Source organism: Trematomus bernacchii, unplaced genomic scaffold (genome assembly GCF_902827165.1).
Source record: "Trematomus bernacchii unplaced genomic scaffold, fTreBer1.1, whole genome shotgun sequence".
NCBI lineage: Eukaryota > Metazoa > Chordata > Actinopteri > Perciformes > Nototheniidae > Trematomus > Trematomus bernacchii.
This window is the reverse complement of record NW_022987698.1, coordinates 4,008,937-4,026,420: the sequence shown is the minus strand read 5'-3', so window position 1 is coordinate 4,026,420 and position 17,484 is coordinate 4,008,937. Positions and strand designations below refer to the sequence as shown.

The 17,484-nt window shown below is 41.3% G+C and overlaps 1 protein-coding gene across 1 annotated transcript in view; it reads right to left on the bottom strand.

The window, feature by feature from the left end:
- Nucleotides 1-17,484, bottom strand: part of celsr2 (cadherin, EGF LAG seven-pass G-type receptor 2) — a 67,044-nt gene that overhangs the window by 27,586 nt on the left and 21,974 nt on the right. The window contains exons 2-3 of the mRNA XM_034139577.1: nt 12,974-13,684; nt 3,773-3,995 (exon numbers count right to left, since the gene is read on the bottom strand). Coding sequence (XP_033995468.1) covers nt 3,773-3,995; nt 12,974-13,684 — 934 coding nt within the window. The remainder of the gene's footprint in view (nt 1-3,772; nt 3,996-12,973; nt 13,685-17,484) is intronic.

Here is a 17,484-nt window from a genome sequence, read left to right as displayed (position 1 = left end):
AACCAGCCTGCCCTTATGTATAGAACCGTGTCACGCAATGCTAACATGCTGCAATTCACAGGATGTGTGCAGTGGGGAGGAAAAAAATAATCCCCCTATTGATTTTATAACCTGAATCAAGATACAGAAATCTGCGCTAGATGACATAATTGTTGTAAACAGATAGGAAATGAAGGAGGAGCCTTGTTGGCTTAAAAGGTTTTAAGAATATTTGAGTTCTGGGGATGGCAGTGTCAGTAGGTCAATTCACCAATTTGGTCTGGACTGATATATCTAATCCATTCAATGGATATTCAATTCTCTACAGATATTAATGTTCCCTGAAGGATGGGTTTTCCTGACTTGTGTTTCTCTGACTTTGCATCTACCATGAGAGGGACATTTGAGTTTTAATTAAAGGTCAAATATTGTAGGGATTGCCAAGATGATTTGGTACAGTTTTTTTGGTCAATGCCAGGCTATATTTGGATAGAAACCAATAGGGTTTACTTTGGTTTATTGCCAAATTCTTAAAAAAATCATTTTGATCAGCCTAAAATCTACATAATGTGTTAATTTGCACATGTTATTATGCTAAGATACATCTCAAATAATTGCTAAATATCAACATGTTTGTATTATCATCATAATCTTGCTGGGCTGCATTATGGCCTCTTTAAGCTGCTTTTGGTCTAACATGGCTGTACCTCTTGAATGAGTTGGCCCAAGACCTAAACATGAGTTCAGACACAGAGAATAATGGAGATATTTCAACGTTAAATTCTAGGAATGTTGTTTAGGCTCAACCCAAAATAGTAAGCACCTTTATTTGTGAAACCTCAGCCTTAATCGAGAGCTCATCAGCACGAAGCTGTTATAGAATGAGACCTAAAATTAGCCGTCACTGTGAGAGAACAAGATCCACATCCTGAGCCGTTCATCATAACAGAAGCTCTTTCAGCGAGAACCCGATCAGTACGGGCTCAGGTGACAGAGCTACTTATTGACCTCTTCTACCTCAGGCTCTCAGGATCGGCACTTTTTACACAGATTCTGTGACCTTCCAGTGAAATGTAGACCACTTTCAAAACTGGTTTGAGCAGTTCTCCATCAAATAACACGGTCATTTGAAACTTGCTTAAAGAAGGGCCGAAACCATAAAGCTCACAAGGGGGATATTATTTCCACCAGCAGCCATTGTGAGTGCCAACCCCCGCCAAGCACGTCTAAGGTGACGGGGAACACAATGAGAAGGGCTAAACGGCAGGACACATTCCCTGTGATGCCATCCCAGAGGTGATACGTGTTGTGCCGTGTTGTGACAGAAATCAAACAGAAAGGACGGCTTATATCTTTGATTACATTTCATCATTACAATTCATGCCGGGAGGAGGTCCCGCTGATTATGCATCTGCTCGTCTCTATAGCACCTCCCCCTCTACAAACCCCCATCAAATGCTCAACCAACAAAAGCTTCAATTTCCTCAACTGCTTCACCTGCATCCTAATAACTCATTCGGAAATTTGCTCATCTTTGGGAAAATACATTCACAATCATATAGGTATGTAAATCGACACTGCCATTAGGTGGAAAGAAATGACTGAAACCGCGTTAAAAGTAAAACTGTCTACTTTTAAAACTAACCTAATACATTTTACATGAAGAATTTGCAGGTTTTTCTTTTTGTGCAGTGTAGGAAAAACAACAAACCTTGGGCTTAGATCTTTGCTATTTTTACTAAATGCTAATTGTGCCATGAGATATCACCTCCAGCTCTCAGAGAAAGTGCCAGCGTTAGCAAAGACATCTCTTCGTCATCAATCCCTTCAGGGAAAAGTCCCGAACATAGTCTAAAAGGAGATTATTTTTCAGTCTGCTATTGTTTTCCTTTTCTAAAATGTCTTGAGAAATATATTTAACAGGCAAATGAGGCAAAGTTTTCCTATCCTGTAGATGTAGGTCGTCGTATGTTGTTGTACAACTTGTTACCACCTCTGAGACAAATCTGCGAAACGAAACAAAAATAAACCCAAATCTGACTTTAAAACTGTGAAATACTGTAAATACATAGTGACTACAATGGGGCTGCTTAAACTTCTATAGGGGTTGTCTTAAGTGTTTTGTTTTTTAAATATTATCTCTTCCTGAATGTAATCTGTATTTCAAAGACACTTCCGAACACATCCCTGGTTAAACACACGATTTAAAGAGATGCTTTTGCTTCGTTGAGAAACTGTTCTACAGATCTGATGGTTACATTACCTAATCAATTAGTCAACAAAATAATATGAGTGTTAAAGGTGGGGTAGGTAAGTTTGAGAAACCGTCTCGAGATACACTTTTTGTTATATTCCATGGAATGCTCTTAACATCCCGATAGCAATGAATATCTTAAGTGCTTTGACAAAAAATCCATAAAAAAATGTCATCTGTGGAAGCCGTAATACTGTAAAAAGTACGACCAATCATTTTAGCCGGCCCGGCTAAAATAACTGGATGGCCTACCTGCCTGTCAGCCTTCCATCTGTGCACAGACTTATCTCGTGCCCTCATTGGTCATGTGTGCGTTTGTGTGTGTTGGAGGAGGGGCTCTGTTAGGAAGTGGCAGATTTGTTCCGGCTGTGTATTTTCAAATTCTAGCGCACTCGAGCTGGTTCCTCCAAAATGACCTACCCCACCTTTAATTGACTAAGAATGTTTTCAGTCGACGACAGCCCTAGACTGCAAACTCATCTAAAGACGGCCTCTGCCTGTCGTCACCTTAGTGAGGGAGACTGTCCTGAAATAAGCCAGCTGCTGACTCACAGCTCAAAGTGACCGAAGACACTGACTGTAACAAGATCAGACTCACTCTTGGCTGCAGGATCAACATCCTTATGTTATGCAAGTTACACAGCTCCTACTTTTACCTCCCAGCGCAGTGTGCACACCTCTAATGTGGTTCTGTATTAATAGCACAGGAACTATATTCTGACACCAAAGTGGCTCTCAGTAAATGGCTATTGTTCAGCGAGTCCATTAGTGCTATTAAACACCATTATGGTTACATAAATGTGAGGTGGGGGGAGCACACTTCAGTGTAGGGGGTAGGGGGAGTGTGCATGCAGAAGCAGGGTGTGGGGGTGGAGTGAATCACAGATGAGTGAAAGGCAATGGAGCAGCTAAGGTGATCCAGGTGAGCAGGAGCTGGCAGAGGTGGGAAGTAGTGGAGTACAAATACTTCGTTATTGTACTTAAGTACATTTTCTGGTATCAGTACTTTACTCCACTACTTATTTTTCTGACGAGTTTTTACTTTGACTTCTTACATTTTGAACACAAATACCTGTACTTTCTACTTCTTACATTTTACAAACAGGTTAGTTACTTTAGTTTTAATCTGCGTTTGGTGGCGTGATCATTATTATTTAGAGTCATTGCGTGCCTATTGATTTTAACACGATCCATGTATCCATCATTTCCTGGTCTTCTCCAAAGAAGAAGGACCAATGAGAACGTTGTCATGTTGCCGTTGTTCAGCATCGAAACATTCATTAGCTAACAATGAAATTATTGTTCTATTAATATAAAGGGAGGTCAGTTACTCTTTAAAACTGTTGGTAGTTATGGGTACTTTTTACTTAAGTACATTTCGAAGCCCATCCTTCTTTACTTTTACTTGAGTAAAGACGTTTAGTCAGTACTTCTACCAGAGTATTTTTAAACACGAGTATCTGTACTTCTACTTGAGAAAAGGATGTGTGTACTTTTGCCATCTCTGGTAGCTGGTGGTAGGGAGGCGGAGGGGCTTACGTGAGAGAGAGGGTGAAGTGGAAGCGCTGGCGGAGGCCCTTGAATGTCAGGAAGGAGTGCGGGGGGAAGTTGCGTGTGGTCATCTCGCAGTAGGGCTTCTCGTAGCCGCCCGACGGACACTCGCACTTAAACCCGCCGACCAGCAGGTTGACGCAGGAGCCGCCATTCTTGCAGACTCCCGGGGCGCAGCGGCCAGAGCGGGACGACAGCTCGCAGCGCCCTCCTGGAGACGGAGAGAGAAATGAGGATTAATATTGTTTATGGCAGACAGCATCACCTCAGACATCCCTGTGGCTTCCACCTCAGGGGATCCTCACTGCCGTTTCCTTTCTGAGCCTGCAGCTGTCCCATATGTGCCTGAAATAAACAGCTTCACTGTTTAAAACATACAGAGTGGATGGAAATAATAATGACATTGCTAACTAAACAGAAAGCTGACTCAAGAAGTATGAACAGTTTTCTCTTCGACTGTCTGAAGTTTCAATGTTTCTCCATCCTCTGTGTTACACCCAGCGTGACTCTCTCCCTCCCCCCCCCTCCCTCCCTCCCTCCCTCCTCCCTCTGGGAATATGTTTGCAGTTTTTTGCTGCATTCATATTTAAGGAGACACCTCGATGTCTAAAAGCTGTGAGTTAGAAGTATTTATGCATTCAGACTCTGAAGACATCAAACGGAATTATAGCATTTTCCAAGGAATGCTATTTTTAGATTATTCATACCTTACAGAAACGTAATGATTTATTTTTTTAGCAATAAAAAACAGAATTAAGAAGTAGCGCCCTATCCAACAGCAAATCACATCAAATATATTTTGAAGCTAAAATACAAAACCATATGCTTATAATCAGACTTTACAAAAATCAGATTAAATCAAGTTGATTGCATCAGATAAAATGTAATAAATGTAGTCATATTGCCCTGAGCCATTGATGGGTTCAAACACTTTTCCCTCATATCCTGTTAATATAAAGGCAGAAAGATTTGTTCTGATGTTCTTCATCTTCTTCGATTACTGAATATGTTGGGGTTTGGGACAACTCATTTGAAGACCATGTTCTTTATAAAGTAAAGAATGATTAACCAAGAAAAATAATCAGATTAATCAATAACAAAACAAAAGCGTTAGTTGCAGCACTTTATCACTGAAATCCCGACGGTCTGTCACACCAGGACAACAAAGCAAACAGTGGAGAGAGTGAGGCGACGTTTAGTGCAGCAGTCAGACGTACAGAGACACTGAGACTGTGTCCTCTGACTGAGACTCTGTCCTCTGACTGAGACTCTGTCCTCTGACTGAGACTCTGTCGGCCATCGCCCGGCTCACATGTGCCGTTTGTCCCGATCCTCTGGATGCGAGGCTGCAGCAGTTGCTCAGGCGGGACTGTACGCTCCCATGCATGAGCTGGAATTTGTGTCAAAGCCTCTCAGTCAGCAGAGTGGAAGACTTCCGCTGTGCACCACTGTAACACACACACACACACACACACACACACACACACACACACACACACACACACACACACACACACACACACACACACACACACACACACACACACACACACACACACACACACACACACACACACACACACACACACACACACACACACACACACACACCTTCCCCTGATACACAGGCCCTTTATTTACTCTCTCACTATTAATCACTCTATTCACAGTCCTCTGAAAGCAAGTTTGTTTTTTCACTCTGGCTGGGGTGCGCTATTCAGGCAAAGTAAAAAGAAGAGATGCTAGATGATAATGACATGTTGAATTATTTTGATGAGCAGAGATCATTTTGGACTACGACCACGAAGGGTCATTCAGAACACAGCGACTAAACGTTCAGCTTTCACTTAAAGTAAGATATAGAATCATTGCTTAGTATTAAGGAACAACAAATAAATGCTTTAAAGTTTTGTAATAACTAAATGAAAATAAACACATTTGGGTTGCCGGGTTGTGGAACCACATTCTGCCAACTTGTTTCTCCTGATTACATCTTTTTTAATAATAAGGGAGAAACTCCTCCAGTGAACTTTTGACCTCCTGGAGGAAAGCTGCAGAGCTTCAAGGCAAAACCTTTGTTAAAGATTTACTAACATTTATAACTTCAGCACTGAGGCCTCATTGTTAAGCTAGAAGACCCTCAAAGTTTTATTCATGGGGTTTATTTAACTTTTATGTCCACTACCTCACATTGCAAACGTTTGTTAAATGCTTTGTATTAACCACATATCTGCAAGACAGTAACACGTTGTCTTTTAACCTGAAGCAATCATTGACAACTTTGTAAGTATACCCTTCTCCAAAGTGACCATTTACCCTCATGTTCCTCCTGATGACAAACAGCCTGTGTTTTAATATGTCTGTTTTTAAAGCACTCGCTGGAGCAGTAACTATAAATCTCGTTGTATTCTGTACAATGAAAATAAAAGCTTTTGAATTTGAATTTGAATTTGAGCCACTGCTGGCCAGCCGGCTGGAAAGTAAAGCCTTTTCTGGTAGTGCTGTCTGCCTCGTTATTAATTCAGCAACTCACTGTAGGCAATACAATACTTGTGTTTCTTTAGGCAGTCACAATGGTCAAACACGGAGCTGTATTTATTAGAGCTGCTTGGCTGGCTCAGTCACAATGACACTTGGAAAACACATATCCAACAGCACATTTTGGTACATATGTGTACAGCCTCACTGATTCCTGACAAATGCTTTTCCATGTTCAGCTCATCCCTGTGGGACGTCTCCTCCACAGCAGCTTTACGTTGCCAGGTGAGCGGCCCAGCGGGGCGGGGACCGGCTCAGAGTCACCTACAGAGTATCCTGATCAATAATTCAAACACGTCTCCTGTGCTCTATTTACACACCTATATAAGTCCACACACTGAACGCTGCCAGCATCAATCATTAAGGTGGCAAATAACTCAGGAATCCTGTTTTCAGCACTTTGACAATCTGTAGATACAGAATATACTGATTGAACATTTACTGGCATTGTATAAACATGGGGCAAACACTACTTTGCAACCACAAAATGCAATAACAGAATTAAAAGCTATTGCAAATGACATATCATATTTACCTTCACTTAATAACCAGGGACAATTTATTGTTTTAGCATTGACATTGCAATAGCCACAAAGAGAACATGCAATTTCAAGTAAGGCTTCCCACTTCCAAGATGTATCCACAAGAGAAGTCTGTCCGACACGATATTATGTACTCTGATTAAAAGGCTCTTTGATACATAACGTTTGTAGCTAGTGAGTGCATACTCATTATTAGCCGTCCACCACAACCAGAAAAGGAGCGGGGAATGGGCTATAAAACAACAACAAGTCTGTAAAAATAAAATAAACTGTTAACGCAGTTGTATGAAAATATTTTAGCTACAGAGAGGATGATGAACAAAAACAGGTCTGCTGAAAACCCCTGTATCTTTAAAATGACAATATATATTGCAAAAAAATAATGCAATGTCAGGTTTTTCCAAGCCCTAACATAACCAGCTCTGCCTATCCATTAGCAAAATGACTCTTGTTTATCTTAGACATAAAATGAAAGTGATATTTTATCTGTTATATGGGTTTTTGGCATTTAATGGCACTGGCAGTTCATCATAAATTGATCCATGAGACACACACGGACACACATACACACACACAATAAAAAATGTGACATATCAGCCTGATATGTATGTGGCTTGCTGATCTGCATAGTTTCTCTTGCGTATAGCCCTATTATTTACACGAGGTCGTAACAAACGGACCCCACAAACGATAACGGGTCCCAAGGTGGATAGATTTGCAAACGAAATGCTCTGGGGGGTCAAACGAGTCCGTGTAATCGCCTCTATACGAATATTTCCTGAAAAAATAATGATAGCCCCACCTCTCCTGCTCACTGCTGTAGCATGGCCAGTAGCTACTGTCAGTAGCTACTGCTAGTGCTACTGCTACTGACCATGCTACAGATGTTAGTGCAAAATCTACAGCTCGACCATGCTACAGATGTTAGTGCAAAATCTACAGCTCCTCTACCACAACCATCAGCAACAAGTGGACATGGAGAATTACATTAACTACTACAAGTTGCTAAATCCACCGCGGGGCATAAACAGAAGGGTAGCCATGGCAACATTGCTGCGGGGCTACTCCGGGGTCTTCTTCGCTGCTTTTGGTGTATTTTGGCGGAAGTTACAGCGCCACTTACAGTCCCGGCATATGTACTACAGCGTTTCCAGCGGTCTCGTTTGAACAGACACGTTAAATGAAACGAATGCATGTGAACGGAAGACTTTTTGGAAAGCGCATACTGTGCATAAACGCAAACGTTCCCGTGTAAAAGCAGATCTTCACACTAAAAACACAGCAGCTCATGTTTGTCTAAGACCAGTAAACACTCAGAAGCAGTGTGCAGCTGTTCAATATTAAATCATTAAACCTGACAAGAGAATACATAAAATATGTAGTGTAGTGTCGCTGTGCACCACACATGTGTTTCCTCAGAGATCTTAAACCTGAGCAGGTGTGTCTGAGCTGCTGGGGAACAGATGAGCTTCATCAACACGGAGACAAAGAAGACAACAAGCTCAAGAGCTGCAGGCGGGATCCACTTCCACTGAAAAACACACAGATAAGTCCTGTGACGACCAGGAGGTCAGTGTGAGGATGTGCACAGGACCAGGATTATGAAGGTGGATGATGAGATATGGTGATCAAACACAGATACCAATCTATATCTGAAATCAAATCTTCTCGTCACGTTGAGGGTCATCGAGAGCCAGAAACACTTCTCACGCAGAGCCAAGACCAGAAAAAAGTACTACATTAAATACACCTTTCCTTTATTACTTGGATATATTCGTCATATTTTGTATTTTAATTTCTGTAATTCTGCGATCATTTATGACACTTTGCAGTACTGTTTTCTTTGCTCTAAATACAGTATGTGTGCTATTATGCACCAAACACCAAGGCAAATTCCTTTTCTAATAAACTTGATCTATCATAATCAAAATACAGTATGTTTCTACCTCTGTCTTTCTCTCTGCTTGTTTCCATTCATACATACATCTACTATCTACTACTCATAGAGGCATTCAATGCTTAAGAAAACGTTTTAAAACTCTCAGCGATTGTCCTCATCAAAAGTGATACAATCAGCCAATCAGTATTGAACTAATGCTGAGCTTGTAGATTGTATATTAAATGTAGTTTCTCCATCAGTGTCATTAAATCATTCATCGTCATTGTCATGTCTCCCATGTCCCTTACATTCCACAGGGTAAGGTCTACAGATATATGTAACAAATGTAAAAAAGAGAGCACTTGTGAGGGTTTAGGGATCAGTAATGACTGAACATTATGTGTCTGGCAACACATTTGTTTTTGTATCCATGCCATCTCTCAGAGGCAAATTGAAGTGGCTTTCAGTGCTTGGCATGTGTGGATTTCAAACACTGGTGTGAGGTGGTTTGAAAAAATATTCACAGGATTTTCCTCCAAAATCATGTCTGCAGTTTAACACCACAAATGGATTGTCAATTATTCAAAGAATTACCAGAGAAGAAGGGACTTTCTCATCACATGTCAGCAGTTAGCTGATGAATGATCATCACACACACATGGGATATGCTACCATTCACTGAATTTAAAACAGATGAAAAAAAAGTAAATTGCTCACGTCGTATGCTTTCAGAGAAACATGAAAGAAAAAGGAGGATGACATCTTGTTCTTCAACATCTACAGAATGACTCAGCCGAGCCAAATCATCACAGCAAAGATGATGGCTGTTACATTTTCTTTCCCGCTACCATCTGGCAATGCCTACGGTCCAACAGTTACAGTCACACAGAGTCACACACACACACACACACACACACACACACACACACACACACACACACACACACACACACACACACACACACACACACACACACACACACACACACACACACACACACACACACACACACACAGTGTCACACACACACACAGTGTCACACACACACACACACACACAGTGTCACACACACACAGTGTCACACACACACACACACACAGTGTCACACACACACACACACACAGAGTGTCACACACACAGTGTCACACAGTGTCACACAGTGTCACACACACACACACACACACACACACACACACACACACACACACACACACACACACACACACACACACACACACACACACACACACACACACAAATCCATGCACCATTAACACTCAAACATTCCACAGATTGTCCATCCAACTTTCTTACACTTAATCGCAGCTTTTCAGCACTTAGCTACCCACCCGAATCACACAGAGCGAGCAATTTAGCACTCACACACACAGACACACTCACACACACCCCACAGTGTGGAGACTGGTGAATTCACTGAAGCAGAACAGTGGGAGATGTAGATCACAGACGGAAATACATCAAAAGAAAACCTGAAGGTTGAACAACCTTGTTTTGTTAGACAGTCTGATGGCAGGATTGAAACATCTTAAATCATCAAATATAATAATAAAGAAACACATTCATCTCATACAACTCGACATGTTCTGCATATTGGATTTAAGCTCCTTGGTCCAAACCACGTGCTGATAGATATTAATGTAGTCGATTGTGGTCCATGCTATAGGATGAAAATACGCCCACTTTACCCACTCACACACTCACACACTCACACACACCCTGCGTCTCTGCCGATTGACGCTAAAAGCACCTACAGTTCAGCTCCCACCCACTGCTGCTGTGCACAGGAATATGTGAGTGCCACTCAACCTGGACTCAGAGTGACTGAGCCCACACATTCACATGCCCAACACTATTTCAGGCTTCATAAACAGCGGAATAAATAGGTGAAAAATCCTTTTAATGTTTGACGAGGAATAATGGAATAATGTTTTTACAGAGAGCAAAACAACAGCTTGAATATATCTGTGCTTTCTGCCTTCTTTAGATATTTATTATAACTGAAAAAAGGTCAATATTGTTTAGGCAACACTGATTTTTCATAATTTTCTGACTCTCTTTTTTACAATTAAAACACGATGTACCCTTACTTGTTGTACTTTATTTAAGTTTTGATCTCAAGTGCAAGACATACTCAGGCTTTCAACTGAAGTAACCAATACGACACTGCATTCTCAATTCAACTTGACAAAATAAATATCTTGCATTAATAATCTGTATGTTAATTGTATTCATAATTAAACATCTGAATGTGTAAAGGGACTAAAGCTGTTGAGTGGAATAAAACTAAAAAGAGCTGAGATTTAATAAGTAACTCAAAATAGTACATAAGTACGATACTTGAGTTAATGTACTTAATGTTACTTTATATTTAACAAACCAACTAGTACAGCTTCAAAGACAAGACGAAACTCTAAATCACATTTAAAAGTCAGAGTTTGACCCACTTAACCTCTCAACAAAAAGATGGGGCAACTACCCACATATTCATATCGTATACATTTGCATATTTTAATTTGCTTCCTCTTTAAACTCTTTTCAACTTCTTCCGGTCCCGTAAAACAGAACATGTGAGCAGAAAAGTCTTTAACCCTTTGAGGATGTGAATAATTTTTGGGGCAGAGACTGAATAACAAGTCCTGCAACCGGTAAGCAATTCATCTGCCAACAGTAATTAATTAATCCTTAATTAGCGCTGCAACTAGAAGCTTTTGTTCTCTCCTTCATACTAAATACATACTGTGTGTATTGTGACATTTTTGTAACCCAAGTATTTTTACCACGGGGCATTTTACAACCAGGGGACACTCTCCATCTGTAGCCATCAATAATTCATAATTTCCTTCACCTTTCCCACTCAGCGAAACCGATGTTGTTTCCTTTATAAAGTAAAGATTTCTTTGGAGAATCCCCAGCGTCCAAATAGACATGAGCGAGGAAACAGAGCCTTGTTATATCATCTGTCTCCTGTTCTTTGAAACTGTCCACTCCTACAGCTCAGGATGAAGCTGAGAGTGTAGGTGTAAAACACGACAGTATGCAGGTATTACAGGTTATTCAACGGCAGCATAAATAGAAATTGGATTTTGACGACAAATGCAGCAAAATGAAGTAAAAAAAAACCTCAGAAAGCAAGAATAAAATTGTGGTTTAAGCCACCTCACTTCTGGTAAATAAACCAGATAAAGCGCAAACAAACAGACTTAACTAACTGTATGTGGCATTAGGACTGCACAATATATACATGTTTAACCCTGATTGCGATGTTAACCTGGATGATAAACACACTGTGCAAGACTGCTTTTCCACACATTGTTCTAGCATCAGTAGATCAAAATAGCACTTGATCATTCTTCTTTTTATATATTCAACAAGCAATCGTTTGTATTTAAGCAGTAAACTGTTGCATTATCGCAAGTAATGTCTCGCCAAGACATTCAACAAAATTATCGTTTGTCACATATTTCCCTCCGGACGTCCCTGTGTGGCGTTCAACTCTAATTAAAACATCTACTTTTGGCGTTTACCGAAATGCAAAGCAACTGTTGACTTCCGCTGAGGCTTCCTGCAACAGATCAATAACTCATCACTCAGCCTTTGTCTGCGAGGATACGGCCATCAGTGTACTGGACAGTCTGCGTCTATAAAGAGCCAGGTTCAATAAAGAGCTGAAGAGGGGAGTGAAGGGGACAGATGCGGACATTAAAGCCCCCATGGGATCTTTGTGAGGAAGAAGAAATTAACATTTTGAAGGATACATGAGGACACTGCACGGCAGAAATGGTGCCCTTTCACCTTGTGGCGATATGTTTGAAGACGGGAAGATGATTCAGTGGGAAGTCACTTGGGACACATAGCTAAACCCAAGGTGTGGAATATATCTAGATATCAAAGGTATTATTTTCAATGTGGTCCAAAATAAAGACCCTCCTCTTACTGATAAAGAGATGCTGTATTGTGGTGATGTGTTGTAGTGAACTTGAGATGACCTATTCCAACTACAAAGGAAGTTTATCAGCCACAAGAAAGGATTTGGAGCAATAAATGTATTACTGTTATCATTGTCAACTAATGTATGTGCAGTGTGAGAGTTGGAAAGGTTAAGAGGCGCAGCGACAGTTACTTTGGAGTTCAAGTGGTTAATGAAGGCAATAGAAGAGACAAAAAAACAGTCACTGCTTCATCAGTTGGTGTTAAATGAGGGCTCTCACCTGTGTAGTCCTCGAAGCACTCGCAGGTGTACCCCCCCTCTCGGCTGCGACACACTCCGTGGGCTCCGCAGGGTTTGGAGTAGCAGAGGTCGATCTCCGTCTCGCAGTAGTCTCCTGTGAAGCCGGTGGGGCAGCGGCAGCGCAGCCCGGCGATGGGGTGGATGGGTCTGAACAGGATGGTGTCGGATGAGACAAACGGCGCCAGGCTGTCGAACTTCAGCACCGACACACACTTCATGTAGTTCTCACACGGCTCCCGCAGGCAGATGTTGTCGTCAAAGGGAAGAACTTCCTGTGAGGAGATCTTAGCAAGGAGGCTGCGGTTTAAATACAGCCTCTCCTGGAGTTCCTCTGAGCCGAAAAACTCTCCTCCGCCTCCACTTTCACCCCCTCTTCCAGCCCGGTTGCCTCCATCGCCCGGACCCCCGGGCCGCTGGTGTCCCTCCCCCAACACGGGCACCGCCACAGACAGGCTGACATTGAGGATGCGAGCGCTGACGTCAGTGTCGTCTTGGATGTTGAAGATGACGACGTCCTCAGGGGCGGCGGACAGGACGCGGGCCACGCCGTCCAGGAACTGGGCGAGCAGCAGGGACAGGAAGTGCTCCTGGGAGGTGTTGGCCAGCCGCAGCGTGATGCTGTTGGAAAGCATCTCGTCCGTGATGATGGTGACCTGGAGGAGACACTGCGCTGACACAGTGTTTTCACCATCTGATAAAAAACAGAGAAAAGGAATAGGTAATGTTAGATTGATGGGACATTTCTTTTAGATTTTCGGAATCTTCAGGTGTTCTGAGTAGGTGCAACGACAAACCCAAAGTTGGGCTTGGGCTTTTTGCTTTTAGGGTGATTTTTTGGGGAAAAGGGTTGGTGGTGGCGAGTGAATAAGAAGAAAACAGGAAATAAATATCTGGGTTTTATAATAATAAACTACACTGAAGAACACTGAGGTAGAGAGAGAAATATCTGAGGAATAATCAACTCATTCACTTTGTCCAATAGTAAAGTTACAAAGTATAATACTATCTTAGGTTTATTAGCAGCAGGGCATCCGCTTGTAACATAACAAGAGATAAACTACAACACAAGAACCAGGGTGTTTTTAGGTTGCAAGACAGATCAACCTTGGAAACACAATAACGTCTAGTTAAGTGGTTGAATTCATGTAGTTGAAGCTCCTGAAATATCTATTAAGAGAACTGTGAGTTGGGTTTGTTAACGTTAAAGGAGGTGGCTAGTGATATTCTATATTTCTGAAACAAATCCCATAAAAAGATTAAAAGCACCATAGTCTGTCTCTCAAGATTTTCTAGCCTTAATCTTTCAAATCCAATCAACAGGAATATCTATTGATTTTTATAAATGCACTGTGATGAGTAGATAATCTTATTCTACGAAAAGCAAATTCCCGAGCAGGTGCAGCATCAACACACGGAGCATCTGTTGGACAAAGTAAATGCAGGACTGATGCAGGTACAGCAGGGAGGAGGACTCGTGTAGCAGCTGCTCCTGTATCACTGGCTTCAGGTTTGTTTAGTGGACCCACATGTAAAAACAGGGTGTTGATGTGAAGGCAGTTGATAATGAAGCACTTAAAAGGATACTTTTACCCAAACAGATACTTAAATGGATATCAACACTTTTATAACTCATATTCTTGGCTCAGACAAGTGTTGCTTTGTGTTTTTCTCATGTGCCAGAACAGATAACGGATGTATGCCAACACTAAGTGTATGTTTTCTTTCAATACATTCCAAGTTTCTAATCAGAAATTTCACGGCTGTATTCACAACTCCCTCCGTCTTTGCTTTGTCCGGAAGCAGCGATGCTACTTCATTATACATGCCACGCTAAAGCCTTAAGTCTCAAATTCAACGGTTACAGCATTTCTCAGCTCGGCAAATCTTGTCTTTTATCTTGCTGGTTTCACCCTGTTAATGTGTTATACACTATACTATACTTCTATACATTCAATCCTTTAGCTTTGACTGCAGACATGTAGTGTTTTGTCTGCTTTTATACAGAAGCTCTTCACTGTACAATACATTCATTCCCGTGCTAGGCTTTTATTAACCAATTCAGACTTGTAATGTAGATTTTGCTTTCATTAAATTACATTACATTTCACTTGTTAGACGCTTTTATCCAAAGCGACTTACATACATTCAGTACTGTGGGCAATCCCCACAGGAGCAATTTGGGGTGAAGTGTCTTGCCCAGGGACACAACGACATGCTGACTGCAGTGGGACTCGAACTTGCTATCCTCTGATTCGAAGAGCAGCGCACTAACCCACTGAGCCACAGCCTCCCCTCCCTCAGCGAATGAAACATAAATTATTCTGTTTCATTATGTTGCCTTGCATGGCAAACATACTTAAGCTGATGCACCCCATTTACATTATCTCAGTAAAGCTTATTTTCTTACTTGTTTTTCTGCTGTAACCACATTTCCAATAACAACAATAAAACTGCTCATCAGCTGAAAGTCAGTGGCGAGCAGTCAGAGCCCTGCTCACTGAAGAGTAAACTTATAATGAAAGTAGGATCCCAAACAATCCAAAAACACAAAGGGAGTTGTTTGTGCTGCTAACAAGGAAAATATCTATGGATCTGATTCAGTTACAGCATGAGGACACATGCCCTACATCCAGCAGACAGAAAACATTTACAATTTAAACTGCATCATTTAGCTTTCTGCCAGGGCTCAAGAACTCGTTCTGTAGATGCTTGTCAAACAGTTTACATTGCATTGTACTTAAATTGTGATTCCCACTATACCGTTAATCATATTTCACTTCTTAAAATCGCATCTTTTAAAACTGGAACCAGTTAAGATGTTATTTCTCGCTAACTTAATTCCTTCATCATGATTAATTGTATGTTTATCTCATCATCTGTGACTCTCCTGTTGTGTGATACATGTGTGAAAGAGAAACTCTTGACAGTGTGCACACCTGATTGTCCCGAATATTGTCATCTGAGAAAAACAAAGTAATATCGGATACACAAAAAATATTTAGGTAAACCCTAGCTGCTGATCATACCAGACCAAGTAAGGCTGTAGTAGTAAAACAAGAGTAAACTGATAAAGGGGGTTTCCCTGCTGCATGAATAAACAATTTAATCTCTCAACACCAGTTACATAGTCTTGTTTAAGGTCACTGAGAGACCACTATCATTTTGTCTATCTCACCGCTAGCCAGCAGTTTTCTGTGGCCTCAAGAGAAAACACAAAACAGGCTTAATCAAATCAAAAGTGTCATGAAAACAAGCCTCTCCCTCCAAATAATCAATGAGCGCTTTGTTTTGGGCGTCTGGACATGGGCCAGAGAGCAGAACCTGCAAGCAGGACTCGCACAAACAAACAGCACTGCCCAAAGTTACCAGATCCCTGTTCTGGCACCGGGCGAGTTTAAACACAGAGTGCCAACAGGGGGGAGGCAGAGGAAGAGAGGGGGGGTCATAGAGGAAAAGAGACAGAAGCATGTTTGACACGGCTTTAATCCTTCTACTTTCAGTCAAGCACTTCCAGCACAGTAATAATACAGGGCCTTAGGAGAGGAAGTGGGACAAATCAAAGTACAGAGACGAGGAGGGTCGCTCCTCTTATTCACACTTTACTGTAAACACACACACACACACAAACACACACACACACACACACACACACACACACACACACCTGTGCACACAAGAAAACACCGGGAGCCAAGACAAAGGCAGAGGGGCTCTATACTTTCAAACAGAGGAGAAATGTAAGTAGAGATTCACATATGGTTGTTTTGATCAACAGTTAATCTGCCTATTATTCTGATATTCTATCTATTGATGATAGTGGTTCCCAACATAGCGGTCAAGAAACCTTGAACCGGTTCGATGGATTTTGGTTTTAATAATAGAGTAAGGAATATTACAACTTATTTAAATCCAGGCCTCGAAAAATGTTGCTATTAACAATCAATGACCGTCACAATTTCACAGATCTCAAGGTGACGCCTTGAAGCTTGTCTAAAACTCAAATGCATTTATTATAGTAATGAAGTTGTTTGATGTTTTTCCTAAAAATAAGACTTTTATGATTTATAAACAATCACCATGACTTCCTTTCTTAAATCATTGAAGGCAAATTGGAATCCTACATACCGTAACAATCTGTCTATTTGAATGTTTCCAGGTTATAGATAGAAATGTGTTTTAACTGTAAAACCTCATTGAACAGCCGTGTTTTTACACTTTCGCCACATTTAACTAAATCTGAAATCTTTCCTAACATGAAAGAAACAAACCAACAACATCTCCTCTCTCCCTCTGCCAGTTTCCTCCTCATCCATTCAGCTCATATTATAACTGATACTCTGCAGCAACAGTAGCCAGGAAACACAGCTCTCAGTGAACAGAGGCTCTTAAAGGTTAGGCCACATATAAGGACAGAAATCGCCTTAATTATGTCCTCTGCCAATTTACATTCTTGGTCTGGGTCTCGGGCAGAGTTCCAGACGGAGACGCAGC